Here is a 15505-nt window from a genome sequence, read left to right on the forward strand (position 1 = left end):
AGAAATAAACAACGAACAAATAGAGTCTTTAAATGCTTCAGATGTAAAGTTATTCGCTGTCAAAGTGGCGCCAAAATGAATGGGAGTCAATGGGATGCTAACAGCAGGTGATGGCTTATTAGCATCAAAATGGCGCCATGGGAGCTACGCTTAGAGAAGAGAGGCTTACCCCTTGGTTGCAGCCCTAAACTGTGGTGTGTCCCAATTTCCTCTTGAGGGATCCATAAAGTACTTCTGATTCTGATACCAGAGTGATTTGTCCTCTTGTCCATAAGAGTTATTGTCCTTGAGTATTTGTGCTAAGCAGAAGCGAACATAGAGGGAGAGACGTGAGCAGACAGAGCTAGTTGTGTTTGCCTTTGTTCACTCACTATTTATTCCCACATCATTTAATTATACCTCAGCCAAGCCAAGTGCTACATGCCATCAATCTCAATCAATCAATTAGCCAACTAAACAAGCCATGCTCAGACATTCGTTCAGTCTCAATTTCCCCATTGGGCTAATTACACTTAAACATGTCATTCCAAATTAAAATTGAACATTTAAATGGATTAGTATTATCTAACTGAAACATCAGCAACAGCTTTGACATTCATGCATTCATGTTGCACCGACAGCTGGCACAGCTTATCAGCAAAGGCCTTGTACCTGCTTTGAATTAACTTCCAAGAGTTCTTTTAGAAAAAACATGTAGAGTAAATCACATTTGTCATGTTTCCAAAATACAATAGGCAGGTTTCTTTTTGTCAAATGGTCCTTGAGGGAAGCATTATATTTCATTGACAGTAAGAGTAAGGGAGAAGTGTGTCTGGTTTGTAAGGTTAAACTATTCCCATTAAACTTTGAATAATGTTATTGACCTTTTTACCTGGGATGGATCACTTAAAGTAATGGGAAATGGTGTCACCGACAGAATAATGATGACAGAATTGATTATGGTTATGAACTTGGTCTTTTTCCTCGAAATATCATCAATTTGTCAGATCACTAACATCCAGATGTTCAGCTGGGAATCCTAACAGTGGACCCCCGAGCCTGCCGCTGTCAGTCATCGTGCCATTTGAAAGGTTTCCCACCTCTAGTCGTACCACGGTGCTTGTGATGGGAGCTCAGATTGCTGCTGCTCTATGTCGGTACAGCATTTTTTTATTTTTTATTTTGCCTGCGAACAAGATCTTTCGTCAACGGGAGTTTGACAAGTATCAGCAGCTCAGGATAGAGTGAACAGGTCCAATCCAGCTAATGTATTCAGCATGTTTAAACGGGGGGGGGGGGGGGGGGGGGGGGGGGGGATTTGACAAGCTCAAGCTAATGAATTCTGCCGCCTGCGTGCCGTGCAGTACGGGGACTACAAAGTGGAACCACGTTTTTTTTTGATCAAGTCACAACAGCACAGCACTTCAAACATTGATATCTTTTTTATTAAGACAAGTACTCTTCTGAATTTGTTTTTTTTAATCTTTTGTAAAAATGTTGGTGTGAACCAATACAAAATATGCATGGTCAAATGAAAAACATCCTCTTCACTGCACAAAAGAAAGAAGGAAAAAAAAAATCAACCGGGTAACAAGAGAAATTTTAAAAGCTATTTTGGGGGGAGTAATAAAACAACCAAACCATTCCCCCCCCCCAGGCTTTAAACATGAGTTTCATCCAAATATCCAAGACATGTTACAGATCATTCATAAACCTGTTATGTCACAGTAAATACATCATCTTTTCATCTATGAAAATGTATGCATGGATTGAGTGAATGCAAGCATTGATTGACTGTTACTAAATTACTAAATAACCGATACTGTATGAGCAAAGTGTTAAGGTGGTAGAAGAAGAAGTTTCATGAATGTCATCGTGAATTTGACACTGACTGTACATCATGTTGGTCTGCTTAACAAATCTAGTTTCTTTGTGAACTAGGTCTATGCAAAGTAATACGTTTACTGTAACAGTGCACCATATTAAGAACACATAAACATGTACAAATGACAAAAAAACATGTACATCTTGTGATTTCTTCACTGTTTGAATAGCTGTGGTACTACAGTATATACTCGGGGCCTTTCATTTGCATTCTACCTGAGATGCAAAAAAACACAACTATTAACACTCGTGAACCTGAGAGAGTGAAAACAAACATACTGTACTAAATATCAAATATGTAAAACAAATGAACACAATTGGATTAGAATGATGCTTCCGACAATCTGTTCCTCGATTAAACGCAAGTCGTTTTTTTAGAACCATTGAAGATAAATATCAAACCTCAAAATGAAATAATTCATGCACATAGCCTAACTGTTTCCATGACACCACAACTCTAAAATCCGGAAAAAATATCCTTTTTATTGAAGCATATTACAGCTTCTAGTACTTCATTCCTCTGTGACATTACTAGCGAGCCTTGTCCTTGACGATATCCAAATAAATAACAAACGAAGTGAAGCAGAGAAAATAATTATGACCAAATTGAAATTGTTTTGCGATCACAAATTACGACAATAAATACTACGTCCTGGCATACGACATTCTAGTCAGTGGAAGCTGCCAAACCACCCTGATAAACAAAGAAATACTGTGTTTTTATACGCATTTCATCTTTTTTTATGCTCCAGGTCGTAGTCCTGATGCAAGTCTATGGGGCGTGAATACAGACAGACCTGGATGAGCGTTGGCCCTGCAAGTTAGAAAGGACAGAAATATACAATATAGACTGTAAGAGTGTACACGAGGATACTGTACGATACTAACCATATGCCTCAAAATCAAAGAAGGCACTAAATTAAGTCCTTCAGTCTTCTCCTATAATATATAATGATAAGTATCAAGAGGTGGGTTTAAGGCAGTGGTTATCCTTTTTTCATATTACATATACATTTTTTTCTTTTCTTTTTCTAATTCAGGCAATGCAATGAAATCACTCACTAATTACCGAACAGGATTTTACTCTTCTAGCTGTGACCGACTCAGAGGCATAAAGCATGCATGGTGTGCACACTGCGTCTCTGTCTGCGGGCACAGGATCCTATGATTTGTGATAGTGTGAGTGGGGGGGGTAATTTGTAACAGTAGACGGCTGCTGTGTGAAGGTTTGAGGCTGCAGGATGGCGGTAAGAAAGGATCTTTCCCAAACCAAGTCTAAAGCTCTATGCACATCTTTGATAACTTGTGAGGACAAGAGTCCTTACAAGTTATCAAAGACTGCCCAAAGGTAAAATGTCTTTACAGACAGCAAGGATATATAACTGAATCATGTTTGCAGTGATTGAATGTCTTTTTATACTATGAGTATGGGCAAGGGCAAGAACGTTTTGTATAGCAAGGATTTTTAAGGCCAGGAAAACCACTTGCTACGCGTATTCATGTGTACATAGTTTGACAACTTATACATCACTGAAAGGAAACTTTGCTATTGAAGTATTACAATGTTACTTCCCTTTTTAACACAGTACAATCAAATCAAAAAAATGAAACCTTGACAAATAAAATAAACCAAGGCTTTGGAGACATTTCCCATTAAATGGTCAATGTACGAATTAGCAGATGAAAAAAATAATTATTTAGAGAGGAGCACTCTGCACAGTGGACTTTCAGCCTTCGCTGTATACAAGTAATATTCACTGTATATACTATGCACACACTTGCTAGTTATTATATTTGGTCCAGGGTTGACCGTGTGGTTGGTATCAAAATGTGAAGAATGTGTATGTTTTAAACCAAAAACACACAGCAGGCTGGATCAATATCCGACAAATTATACATTTTAAATAGGTTTCTATGATCAATGCAGAGGAAGGGTTGCTCTTGTAGGTACAACAGAGTGTATTTCCTATATACTCAAAGTACAGTCTGACCCTAAAACCCACATAATGTCTACCAGCAGATAATCTTTTGGCTCTGTACTTATTAGACATTTTAGCCATGTTTTTGGTCCAACCATCAAAAGGATAAAAAGAAAAGTAATTTTGACAAAAATAGCTACCAAAATCACTCTAGAAGGAGACAATGTTTTTTTTTAAAGGAGTAGTTCGACATTTTGGGGAATTCACTTATTTGCTTTCTCTAGTGTTAGATTAGAAGATTGCGGGAAGGATCAATGCCTCTCTCAGACATGAAAGTGGCATTGATTCTCCTCGCTCACACAGGCCAAGAAAGCAAATAAGAGTATTTCCTAAAATGTCAAACTTTTCCTATTTTAAGATTTTTCAGAACCAGTTGTTTAGCGAACGACAACAACAAAAAACAAAAGAAAGCAGATGACGGTAAATGTTTTCCTCTATTTCCTGCTGTCCTATTAATCAGCAGGAAAAAAAAACTGATACAGAGTTTGAAAAAAAGAAATTCAGATTCTATATCATGGCACACACTGTAAGACAGCTGTTAGGACTCCACAATACCCCTAAAGAAATACTAAACTGACCTCACGTCTACTAATTGTCAGGTTTTTCCAGTTGTACTTTTCGGTTTTTTGTTTGATGATGTCTTTGATGGGACTTACTGTAACAGCACTCGTACTTCACTTTCAGGAACAAATACGTTATACGATGAGCATGATTGCCCACAACTGTTTACATTAGTAATCAACACAGTAAACCTGACCTCAAAAGAAGGGGGTTGAGCGAAATCTGCGCAGAAAATCCGTGATTTGGATTTCGAAGAGGCCGTTGGACCCAGCAGGGGGAAATGTATTGACACTGTGTTCCGGTTACTGAAGTCTGGAGATTACTCAACAACGACAAAAAAAGAAAGTGTGTATGAGCTGGCTCCTTTAGATCTGGGTACATGAGCTAAAAGCTACCTGCAGCACACATAGACAAACACCAGGCCCATTTAATCCCCGAAAGCCAAATGCAACAAAGGATCAGGGGGAGTACATTGAAGGAAAAAAAAACAATCCAAGAAGCATGTGAAGTGGGGGGGGGGGGGGGGGGAACAACAAAATCAAGAAAAGAAATAGAACAAGGCACAAAATTGTCTGTAAAATAACTGAACTGTACAGAATAGGCCCCGGCAGTCCAGAAAGGGTCGGATAGGAGACTCAGTAACACCGCTTCTTACCACTTGGCCATGCCAGTCCTACTTTCAACTTTCTTCTCTTTAAATCTCGCCCTCCCCGCCCCCAAGCCTTCTCGTGACCAATCCGAGTTAGACATAATGCTCCTTCAGCACCACCTCCATCAGCATCCCCACCCGTCTCTCCTGGCCTGTCCAGTTTAGATATAGTACTCCTTCTTCTCGTCTGTGTTGTTGTGTCCGCCCTCCGCATTGATGATGGCCGTGTCTGCGTCGGCTGCGTCGTCCGCCCCTTTGGCTTCGTGTGTGAAGTAAGTTCCTGCAAAAGTACAGACAAATAAGCCCCACACCTCCTCCACCTCTTGTGCACTTCAATCCTATTGCACTCCACTTGCAACAATAAAAACCACTAGAACTCGAAGATGTGTTCATGATCAAGTATGATTACACTGCAGAGGCCGTACCTTTGTGTCTGGCAAAGTATCGACCAAGCACAATGAGTGCACAGAGGATGGCAAACATCACCACGGCAACCACACCTCCAATGACTGCATGGTCAATTTTGGCCGGTGCTCCATCGCTGGCTCTCGAGTCTAAAAAAGACAGGGACAAACACCGTAAATAATGTTATGATCAGTAAACCGTCTCAGCCAGTCACTAATACCTTCACACAGATGTGGACCACACTGGAAGCTGAGGCCAGTCTATAGGCTGCCAAAATAAAAATAAAAATGTTTTTTTACCAAAAGCACTTAAGCATGACCTCACCAGAGAGGAAACGCTTTTGGGCTTTTGGAAGAAAACGCCAGCTTGTGTTGTTTACCAATAAAAAATTAGATGATACCACAGCACAAAGCTGGTCCGTGGAGATGGCAAATGGTTGAGAATTTGTAACTAAACACCCCACAAATAGGCTATTAAACTATTTAGTTCCTTCTTACTGACCAATCATGCAAACCACTGCCAATAGTTCAGCTTGATAATACCCAGAATGAGGCTTTTTAATTTGTTGAACTGTAATGTAAACTAATATAACACATTTCACAGTTTTAAACCTAAACAGACCCAACTAATCAATGATTAAATTCATTGGCGAGTCTTTTTATAATCACTTTTAATCGATTTGTTTCTAACTCTCAGTCAAGAAAGTGAAATATTCCTTTAGTAAAACAAAAACTTTAACGTGTTCAAAATGTCTATCTCTCTAAGTCATAAATCCTAAATTTGCGATGTTATACTGTCGAAGCAGCCTCGTTATATGACCGTTTTCAGTGGTTCATATAGCCGAAATGGCTGCCCGAGCCCCTTGAGTGAGCAATGTTGAAAAATGTTTTAAGACAGTTATTTCACCATGAAACAGTAGCCACTGTCTGCAATTTCATCGAGAGTTCACACACTGTAAAATACATTGTGATTTAAGAGGCCATTTCTGGAAGTTATAGAGCTCAATCATCAGAAATAGACACAAGTCTGGAGATAAATTGGCGCCCGGAGTCCCCATGCAGTGAAATACGTGGCTGCCTCAGGTGTCACAGAGTATCACTGTCTAGCATTTAGCCAGATTTATCTGTGCACCACAGTAGAACAAGGCAAAATCTGAAGCTTTTAAATTTCCAGTCTCAGAATAGTTCAGAGGCATTTATCAATAGTCTATATCTGTGCACATTTGGACTGATGGAGGACTGGCAGGCGAGGGAATGGCTGCACTGTTCTTTGCTGCATGAGAGAGCAGCTCAATTTTCCATCACTCTCACTAGTCATGCTCTGAACTTGAATGATTTTGATAAAAGACGAGCGGAGAGTGCAGAATTTCTCAACACCGCGAGGGCATTATAAGTCGAGTTGAGGGTTCTAAGACAAGTGACACGTTCACATCTCAACCTAGAAACAACACCTCCTCGTTCAATTCAGCACGAGGACGTCTTGGAAGGGGGGTGGGGGGTGGGTGTGCATTTGAACTAATTAATGAGAAAAGTCCTGTTTCAGTTGAGCGCCCACTTGAAAATGGCCTGGCCTTCGTGGAGCATGCTGTTGCTGTGCGTCGGTGTATGTGAAGCAGGGATGTGCAAGGTGCCGTCGGGTAGCACGGCCCGTTCCCCCGCGGGGAGGGAACGGGCCCATTGTCCATGTTAATGAACATTCACCACTAAATGGCCAGCACACAGTCCTGTCTCCTCCCTTAACACCCCCCCCCCCACCCGCCTGCCCTCACCTTGCTCCCCGCTGTCTTCTGTTTGACACATCCGAAGGGAAACATGCAGGGTCTCGGCCGCCTCTGCACACCGAGTGAGAGTTTTATTTAACAAGTAGAAAAATTCGCCCAGGGTAAGCACCGAGACTATCACAAAAATGTCAAACTAAAAAATCCCATAACACCTACAGTATCAACTGTTATGGTTGGTTGCATATCATGTTGCCTGCATTAAGTGCACTACCGAACACTGGTTTTCTGTTTGTCAGTTCTGTATTCATTACAAGGGAGGGCCACAAAAAAACACGATCTCGACTTCAATATGAATATTGCTGCTCATTTTCAGTCATTTTGCGTTGGTGCTGCAGCCTGCATTACGATGTGAGATGTTGTTACATTATGCAACACCATACAGAGGTCTAAAGCGTATTGTAAGCTGATTTATAACGTAAAGGTCACTATCATGAGGTGAAGTACTGGGATAAATGTTTTATAACATTCTGAGGCTGAAAAGATTATTAAAGTTATATCAGATTCACTATTTTATTTATCAAAGTCCACGTTACCAACTGGTAGGGGTGGGGGGGGGTAATCAATACAGCATTATATCGCAATATTTTCTGTGGCAGTACTGTATCGATGCACAGAAGCCAAGTATCAATCTATTATTATGTATGTGTTGGTCATAGAGCTGGGCAATATATTGATATTATATGAGATATGAGACTAGATATTGTGTTAAATTTTGGATATTGTAATATGGCATAAGTGTTTTCTTTTCCTGGTTTTAAGGGATAAATTACAGTAAAGTGATGTCATTTTCTGAAGTGTCATTATATCCACATTACTGATGATTATTTATCAAAAATGTAATTGTCTAAATATTTGGTGAAAGCACCATAACATGTCTACTCTACAATATTGCTGCGGTATCAATATCAAGGTATTTGGTCAAAAATATCGTGATATTTGATTTTCTCCATATCACCCAGCCCTAGATGGTTTGTCCCATTTTGCAGCAACAAAATTAAAGTGAGTTGAACAAACAGAGAAATGTATCTTTTTAGATGAAACAGACGTCGACAAAGTTTCCTTTGAGGACATAACTTGAAATTGGGAATAAATAAAATAATAACATAGCATATTGCAGAATATTGCAATATGTTTAAAATCGCAGTCATATTGTATTTTGACATAAGTATTATGAAGATTGGTAGATGGAGGTTGTAACAAAGCAGGCAGGGTCTAACAAAAATATGTAACTGGTTCTATTATGGGAAATGTAGGATCCAGTGTTTTTGGAACTTAACCTTTAATGACTAAAAGTTATGATATTTCAGCGTCTGCTGCATCATTTTCACCTTTTTTTTCTTTATCACATGACTTAATTTTTTATTTTTTTTGTTGTGTCATGCCAAACATCTGGCCAATCCCACATGGGAAAACAAGTCATTGCTATTTTGCTAAGCTTCGGCTACAGGTAATACACAAAAAACAAGGTACTTATTCTTTATTCTTTCAAATAACCCATTTCCAATCAAAGAATAGATGAAAGAACTGCTACCTACTTTCTGGACCGTTTATTCAGTTTTTTTTCTCATCTCCCAGGCTTTCTCTAAGAAACTAGGTAATCTAATTATTTCATCCAATCAATGAATTAACTTAATTCATTTAACCCTTGTGTTGTCTTCCAGTCAAAATCAACCCTTTTGAGGGTTTTAATCAACGTTTTCAAGGTTTTCTTATGTTTTTTTCCCTTTTTTCATCACTGTTGACACTTTTTTTCAATGTTAATACTTTTTTGATGTTTTCAACACTACTTAACTCTAACTTAATAACTTTAGTTTTACAGGTATTTTAGGGATTTATGGTCAATAAACCTCATTTATTGAAAATGATATCTAATGTTTGAGTTAGCAATGCAGAATTTAGGAATTATTTAAACTAAAATTAAAGGAATGGATGTTGATGGATAATCCCAGACTGGAATATGTCAACTTTTACTCAAATTCTTGGGACAAGATCACGTAATCAATCACGTATTACACAAACATCTTCAAATACTGCATTTGGGTCTCAACTACCAGCTCACAAAACCAATCAGCGTTCAGTAAAGGAGCTACCAGCAGATAGTTTGGCCATGGTTTAGGTGTGCGTGAAGGCCGCGACTGTTCGGTTAAAGCAATAATGCCGTACGTGATAGACAGACGGTTCATCCAAGTTTTTTTTTTGCCTGCTCTTTCCCAAACAGTTTCCAAGGACAGCTTCTCAGATGGTTCATTGTAACAAACCATCAGGTTAATGGGATGTGGCTAAAGCTTATTTAGTCCAAAACCAATGGGCTGCATTTTATATGGTGCATGCTTTCAAAGTGCTTTAGAATTCAAACACATTGGCCATGGGGACCAATTGCGTTTCAATGTCTTGAAGGAGCAGAGGATCCAACTCCAAACCCTATTATTATCTGGTGAGCCACCCCTAAATCTGTCACCTGTGAGTCCTCCAACATCATGCATCATAAAGTTCAGGACTATCCTTTTTATGTTGCTGTGAGATATTATTTGGCTCCCAAGGTGGACCAAATAACGCCCTACAATATGATCACAACAACAACAGCACAAACTTCCGGTTAAGTTGAATCAACACTTCCATGGGCTGTTTGTTCTGGTTTGTTCTTTTGTAGCAGGTGTTCATGTTATTTTGTCCACTTATTGCATTTGGGAAACAAAGGTTTAGGACTCCTGTAGTCTCGCATTGCCAGACCTTCCTCCAAAGCGCTGCAAAGGAGGGTCTGGCTAGTCCACACAGCATTGATGGGAGAAACGTGCTTTGGTTTATTGGCCTATCTTTAAACCAATCACAGTCGTCTTGGGTGGCGCTAAGCAACGGCGCTTTTGCAAAATAGCCTCAGGAAGGAACTGGTTTTGGTTAAACATGTACGTCCAAAAGATATTTTAGTCGTGCAACAGAAAACTCCGATTGGACAGATAGTCTAGCTAGCTGTCTGGATTTACCCTGCAGAGATCTGAGGACCAGGTAACCATAGTCCTCAGATTGGACAGATAGTCTAGCTAGCTGTCTGGATTTACCCTGCAGAGATCTGAGGACCAGGTAACCATAGTCCTCAGATTGGACAGATAGTCTAGCTATCTGTCTGGATTTACCCTGCAGAGATCTGAGGACCAGGTAACCATAGTCCTCAGAGTGGACAGATAGTCTAGCTAGCTGCCTGGATTTACCCTGCAGAGATCTGAGGACCAGCTAACCATAGTCCTCAGATTGGACAGATAGTCCAGCTAACTGTCTGGTTACCTGGTCCTCAGATCTCTGCAGGGTAAATCCATAGTCCTCAGATTGGACAGATAGTCTAGCTAGCTGTCTGGATTTACCCTGCAAAGATCTGAGGACCAGGTAACCATAATCCTCAGATTGGACAGATAGTCTAGCTAGCTGTCTGGATTTACCCTGCAGAGATCTGAGGACCAGGTAACCATAATCCTCAGATTGGACAGATAGTCTAGCTAGCTGTCTGGATTCACCCTGCAGAGATCTGAGGACCAGGTAACCATAGTCCTCAGAAATCCACCGGAGGTTAAAATGTCAACACAAAGAAAGCCCAAAGTAACAGAAATCCGGCCTAGATGAGTGAAACCCGGCAGAATTTCCGGCGGCAATGGAACGTCGTGGCTATAGACTAGGACTCCTGAAGCACTGAACTCGGATCTGACATTGATCTCTGACCTCAACAACAACTGGTTTTCTTCACTACCATCATTCTTCCCTCTTCCTGTGTAGATTAGTTTGTCTTTCAGCGCTCTAACACACCCAGGATCAAGAGTGTGATTCCCTCCAGGCCATCCATTTTTTAATATATATGCATTTGTAATACGTACCACTGCGCTTAGAATAGAAACCTCCAAATGACAGACAGTGTTAAGACAGCAGCCTTTGTGGCCTCACACTTGAAATAAGTAGAATTTGATTATGTCTGTAATGTGGCTGGTGCCCATACCGCCGGCACAGCTCTACTCACAGCTCCATGGGGGAGTGCTGACATGCCAACACCGGCGTCCTGACAGGATGTGCACAGCCTTTGGGATTTATGGGGGAATAAAGAGGATTTGCAACTGATGCCTGTGTCTGCGTGGGGCGGTGAAATCTGCACCGCTGAACTCGCAGTACCACATGTTTTACAGTCGCACCTTTCCCGTCTCTGTAGTGGAATGACTAATTGCCGCGCTGGTCAGCAACAGAGCATCTCATAAGACTATCTGTCAGCGTGGAGATCAGAGCTGCGAGCTTGTCACCAGGCTGATAACAACCAGCATACTTTTTTTCTTCTTCTTTTTATAGTCTTCTGCTCACGTAATGAGGCACGTCACACACATGCATTAACCCGCACACACAAACGCATTACAATTTATAGATGTAATTACATTGACATAATGGAAACAATGAGTCTCTTGCGTTGGAAGAGCAAAGCTGTCAACCGCACTGAATAGACCCTCGCAGTAACCTTTTCCTGGACAGTGGCAGGACAATCGGGCATTGCTGCCGGATCAACTGGAGCACCGTCAGTAGCCATTTTGCAGCATTAAACTGCCATGGTCCGGGGCTTTTGTATCTGTTGCCGTTTGAAAAGGAAATCAACGTAATGAGATGAGCGTACACGGGCGATCTCCCCCAAATCATTTTTCGTGTTGCTGTTGCAGCAGACCATCAACAGAGCACAGTATTGTCCTTCAGGCAGTCCCAATGCTGGCTAAATAGATTCTCTGAGTCCTTTTGTAATAACCCAAAGAGTGTTTTGAAGATCTGCAAATACAGCTGTGACATTTAACTGCGTTGCTGAAATACAAGTGAAGGTCTGACTACAGCTAATAAAATGGCAATTGAATGGAAATTGTGACGCCAAACTTGAACTCCTGGATGGCAGGTAATTGTATCTTTTGATGCTGGCAAACTTCTCGGAACAAAAGACGGCAGCGCCCATCTCCACTTCATACTTTTCCTTCAACGTTTTTGTCCACCGCAGTGGAGTTCAAGGCTAAGAAAAAGGTTGGCAAAATAATGGAAAAAATCCCCGCTCTCTCCGCAAAGTTGCTCGCAGTAAAGTACACATGACATTCAATCTCCAAACCAAATCCAAAAAACAGAGCTCTCAAAATTATTCACTACAGCTTCATGAAAAAAAAAACAATAATGCTACAGTGAAACACTCTTTTAACTTCAGGGTGGTCTGGCATTACTAACCTATTCCTTGGAGACCAATTAAAATGGACCATTGCAATATTTTCTCTCTTTAATAGCTGATAAAAAAGAAAGGAGAGGAAAACCTCAGGTCAGAAAAAAAACAACACCATTTCAACTGGGAATCCAAGTAAACAAATGTGAGAGGGGAAAAAAGTAATTAACATTTCTTAATGATTCTTTAATTTTTCCAATGAAATACTTCAAATAGAGAGGATTCATGTGAGAGTTTGAACAACGCTGGTAAATGTTTAATGGCTAATTATGTTAAATACTGAATCCACTCATAACGGTCTTTGCTGAAGTCAGTAGCGCACGTGGAGTTGAAGCTTGAATCCCAAGACCTTACAGCACTGGAACCCTGCCAAGATCTTCCATGTACAGTACCAGTGGTGAGGGAGGACAGGGCAAATTATAATAATAATAATAATAATAATAATAATAATACCATCTGGTGCAAAATCACAGGATTTACTTATTTTAAGAAAAAAGAAGAAGAGTGTTTGTCAGAACAAAGAAAAGGGAATAACCCTGAAGTAGGCCTGAAAAGCTAAATCTCTTTTTACAAAAACGTCTGCTACGGAGCCATAACGTGAGCTACAAGGTAATGGAGCCTTTTATACATTGTCGTGTTTCTTTAGAAATAAATAGCAGACAAACACAGTCTTTAAACGCTTCAAAAGTAAAGTTATTTGCTGTCAAAGTGGCGTCAAAATGAATGGGAGTCAATGGGATGATGGTGATGGCTTATTAGCATCAAAATGACGCCATGGGAGCTACGCTTAGAGAGGAGAGGCTCACCCCCTTGGGTCAACTGGAGCGGCCGGACATGTGTGTAAAACAATCAGTGGACCAAACCACTGCGAGGCAAGGGAGGGGGGACTATAAATGTTTCTAAACTTAAAGGAAAAATCCTTATGGGGGGTTTGATGTGTTTTACTACTTACACACATAGTTTAAGTATACATCAGTGTGTTATTTACAATACACTGCATGTTTTTATTGATATTTCTAGGGTAGGAATTACCCCTGGGATGTACGCCTATGTGCACCGCATGTTCAAGTTATAAGGATCTACAGACGTGCTCAAATTTGTTGGTACCCCTCCACAAAAAACGAAGAATGCACAATTTTCTCTGAAATAACTTGAAACGGACAAAAGTAATTGGCATCCACCATTATTTATTCCATATTTAATAGAAATCAGACTTTGCTTTTGATTTTTTATTCAACATAATATTGTAAATAAGAAAACAAATGAAAATGGCATGGACAAAAATGATGGGACCGCTAACCTAATATTTTGTTGCACAACCTTTAGAGGCAATCACTGCAATCAAACGTTTTCTGTAGCTCTCAATGAGACTTCTGCACCTGTTAACAGGTAGTTTGGCCCACTCTTCCTGAGCAAACTGCTCCAGCTGTCTCAGGTTTGATGGGTGCCTTCTCCAGACTGCAAGTTTCAGGTCTTTCCATAGATGTTCGATAGGATTCAAATCAGGACTCATAGAAGGCCACTTCAGAATAGTCCAATGTTTTGTTCCTATCCATTCTTGGGTGCTTTTAGCTGTGTGTTTTGGGTCATTATCCTGTTGGAGGACCCATGACCTGCGACTGAGACAGAGCTTTCTGACACTGGGCAGTACGTTTCGCTCCAGAATGCCTTGATAGTCTTGAGATTTCATTGTGCCCTGCACAGATTCAAGGCACCCTGTGCCAGGCGCAGCAAAGCAGCCCCAAAACATAACCGAGCCTCCTCCATGTTTCACTGTAGGTATGGTGTTCTTTTCTTTGAAAGCTTCATTTTTTCGTCTGTGAACATAGAGCTGATGTGACTTGCCAAAAGCTCCAGTTTTGACTCATCTGTCCAAAGGACATTCTCCCAGAAGGATTGTGGCTTGTCAATATGCATTTTAGCAAATTCCAGTCTGGCTTTTTTATGTTTTTCTTTCAAAAGTGGAGTCCTCCTGGGTCTTCTTCCATGGAGCCCACTTTCGCTCAAAAAGCGACGGATGGTGCGATCAGAAACTGACGTACCTTCACCTTGGAGTTCAGCTTGTATCTCTTTGGCAGTTATCCTTGGTTCTTTTTCTACCATTCGCACTATCCTTCTGTTCAATCTGGGGTCGATTTTCCTCTTGCGGCCACGCCCAGGGAGGTTGGCTACAGTTCCATGGACCTTAAACTTCTTAATAATATTTGCAACTGTTGTCACAGGAACATCAAGCTGCTTGGAGATGGTCTTGTAGCCTTTACCTTTACCATGCTTGTCTATTATTTTCTTTCTGATCTCCTCAGACAACTCTCTCCTTTGCTTTCTCTGGTCCATGTTCAGTGTGGTGCACACAATGATACCAAACAGCACAGTGACTACTTTTCCCATTTAAATAGGCTGAATGACTGATTACAAGATTGGAGACATGTGTGATACTAATTAAAGAAACTAATTAGTTTGAAATATCACTATAATCCAATTATTTATTATCTTTCCAAGGGGTACCAACAAATGTGTCCAGGCCATTTTAGAATATCTTGTAGAATAAGCAATAATTCATCTCTTTTCACAGCTTCTTTACTTTATCCTATGACATACCAAAGGCATGCAAGTATACATGATAAAATAGCTTTTAATTTCATCACTTTTCAGGAGGAATGAAGCATTATTTCAATGAGCTGTAAGGGTACCAACAAATTTGAGCACGTCTGTACAAATCCCTGACGGCATAGCCAAGCAAGCACTAAAAACTATATTATGGTTCAAGTCTTAAGGGTGCAGTATATAGAGGCCAAACTCCCGTTCATGTGCGGTGTAATGTTTGCTTGCAAAGCTCTTACTGGCAGTTAATTTACAACTTGTACTATCCATAAAGCAGAAGACCTGAGAACACCCCCCCCTGTAACTCATCACAACCCAAAGCCTGTGTGATGTTTAGTTTTTGCTAAACAACAATTTACCCTGGACTGTAGATCTGCAGAAACATAGGGCCTTTTTAATCAAGTCCATGACATAATTTCTTGTTCCATGTCTTTCCTCTGGCTGGGAGAGAGAGA

The 15505-nt window shown here is 40.5% G+C and overlaps 1 protein-coding gene across 1 annotated transcript in view; it reads right to left on the reverse strand.

Moving 5' to 3' along the window:
• Nucleotides 1–1406: 1406 nt before the first annotated feature.
• cadm1b (cell adhesion molecule 1b) overlaps nt 1407–15505 on the reverse strand; it is a 184193-nt gene continuing 170094 nt past the window's right edge. Inside the window, exons 12-13 of the mRNA XM_032509691.1 lie at nt 5478–5606; nt 1407–5332 (exon numbers count right to left, since the gene is read on the reverse strand). Of these exons, the coding sequence (XP_032365582.1) occupies nt 5214–5332; nt 5478–5606 (248 nt within the window). The 3' untranslated portion in view covers nt 1407–5213. The remainder of the gene's footprint in view (nt 5333–5477; nt 5607–15505) is intronic.

This window comes from Etheostoma spectabile, chromosome 3, assembly GCF_008692095.1.
Source record: "Etheostoma spectabile isolate EspeVRDwgs_2016 chromosome 3, UIUC_Espe_1.0, whole genome shotgun sequence".
NCBI lineage: Eukaryota > Metazoa > Chordata > Actinopteri > Perciformes > Percidae > Etheostoma > Etheostoma spectabile.